Below are 2,500 nucleotides of genomic sequence, written 5' to 3' on the forward strand. Positions count from 1 at the left end.
TTATTATTATTATTACATTATTAGTCATTTGTAGTTTAGTGCTCACAGAAGATATCAGTTTTTATGTGTTTTGAGATTGTTCACCACTGAGGAACAGTGAATGGAAAGGTTCTGGAAAGTGCTTTTTAATGGCAGTGTAAGAAGCGCAGTGTGAGCTAGCATGGGTAATTTTGTTCAGTTGTATTTTATGATGACTTTAAAGGTTCTTCATGGAACCATTAGAGACAATAATATATTTATAACATGCTTATTGTAGTTTCATTGGAATTCTATTATAGGTTTATAATATATTTCAAGTTCAAATTTATTAATATTGTGTGTCTGTGTCTGTGTCTGTGTCTGTGTCTGTGAATGTGTGTCAGATGTGGATGAGTGTGAGGTTCCAGGTATGTGTATGAACGGTCACTGCGTGAACACGGAGGGTTCATTCAGGTGTGAGTGTATGCCAGGACTCGCTGTGGGCCTCGATGGACGCGTCTGTGTAGGTGAGCATACACACACACACTCATAAATACACATACACACTTTTACAATCATTCATAAACACACACTCAAATACATGCACACTCCTACACACACTGTCTTACACACTCTCACAAACACACGCACAGCTCTTCAATCCCTCTTACACACACTCGTTTTTGTGTGTTCTGTGTGTGGTAAAGCAGACCTTTTGTTGTGTGTAGACTGGTTTCAGAGAGAGAGTGTGTGTGTTGAACTGATGCTGGACGCTTGTGTTTTCCTGCAGACACACACATGCGCAGCACATGTTACGGAGGATATAAGCGCGGTCAGTGTGTGCGGCCGCTCTTCGGTGCCGTCACCAAATCTGAATGCTGCTGCGCCAATGTGGAGTACGCTTTTGGAGAACCCTGCCAACCCTGCCCACCGCTCAACTCAGGTACACGCACGCACACACACACACACACACACGCACGCACGCACGCACGCACGCACGCACGCACGCACGCACGCACGCACGCACACACACACACACACACACACACAAACATCTCACACACACACACACACACACACACATATTAACATACACATACGCACTCACATACACATGAGCACACACATATGGAAGAGTCACACACATACACACGATATATTCACACACAAATACTAGCAAACAGACACACACACACACACACACACACACGTAAACACAGACACACTCGCACACACACACACACATATATATATATATAAACATACACACACACTCACACAAGATTCATGCACAAACGCACATACACAAAAAACACACACACACACACGAAACATGCACACTCATATACTAGCACACACACATATGTAAACACAGACGCACACACTTATATTAACATACACACACTCACACAAGATGCATGCACAAACACACACATATGCATAAAAACATGCAGACACACACACACACTATTAATGCACACTCATATACTAGCATACAAACATACACACACACATATTAACATACACACACACTCACAGAAGATTCATGCACAAACACACACATACACAAAAAACACGCAGACACACTCATGCACAAAACATGCACGCACATATACTAACACACACACACACACACACACACGTAAATACAGACACACACATATATATGAACATACATACACACTCACACAAGATGCATGCACAAATACACACATACGCAAAAAAAACATGCACACACACATGCACACTCATATACTAGCATACAAACACACACAAACACATGGAGATAAACTGAAACACACGCACTCTCAACTGAACACACACATATACACACATACACACACTCACACACACACACACAGAAGCAGACAAGGATCAGGCACATTCATACATAAACACACACTCACTCAAACACACACACACACAAAAGCAGAGACATATGCACATACATACACACATACATAGGCATTGATGCACACACATATTCGCACACATGTTTGCACCTACATATACATAGATACACACACAAATACGCACACGTAGCGTGACTTTGCCCAACAGCAGCTCACACACATCACTCCTCACCTCAGATCACTGTGGAGACCATGACATCAGCACCGACTCACACACACACACACGCACACACACACACACACACACATACACACACACACACACACACACACACACACTGCAGACATGTTTAGAACTCTCTGGCATCTGCAAACACATTGTTAAATTGTGTGTTTATGTTCCAGCGGAGTTTTCGGCTCTCTGCAGTCACGGCAATGGAACAACCACTGGCGGCAGAGGTAAACACACACACACACACACACACACACAGCATTCTTTATGAAGACACTTATAGCTATGATGATGTGTGTACTGTACAGACTGTATATTCTCTCTGATTTATAAGCATGTTTTTCTCATGGAGACCAAAAAAATGAACACACAACGGTAAAAATTACTGGTATTGCTATACTTGTGGGGACATTTGGTCTTCACAACAAATGGAAAACAACTTACACACACACAAAGA

General features: G+C 42.3%; 1 protein-coding gene across 1 annotated transcript in view; it reads left to right on the forward strand.

Moving 5' to 3' along the window:
* Positions 1-2,500, forward strand: part of LOC130220324 (fibrillin-1-like) — a gene marked incomplete at both ends in the record, with an annotated part of 34,808 nt that overhangs the window by 26,851 nt on the left and 5,457 nt on the right. Inside the window, 3 exons of the mRNA XM_056452686.1 lie at positions 363-485; positions 749-901; positions 2,217-2,270. Coding sequence (XP_056308661.1) covers positions 363-485; positions 749-901; positions 2,217-2,270 — 330 coding nt within the window. The remainder of the gene's footprint in view (positions 1-362; positions 486-748; positions 902-2,216; positions 2,271-2,500) is intronic.

The sequence above is a fragment of the Danio aesculapii genome, unplaced genomic scaffold (assembly GCF_903798145.1).
Source record: "Danio aesculapii unplaced genomic scaffold, fDanAes4.1, whole genome shotgun sequence".
Taxonomy (NCBI): Eukaryota; Metazoa; Chordata; class Actinopteri; order Cypriniformes; family Danionidae; genus Danio; species Danio aesculapii.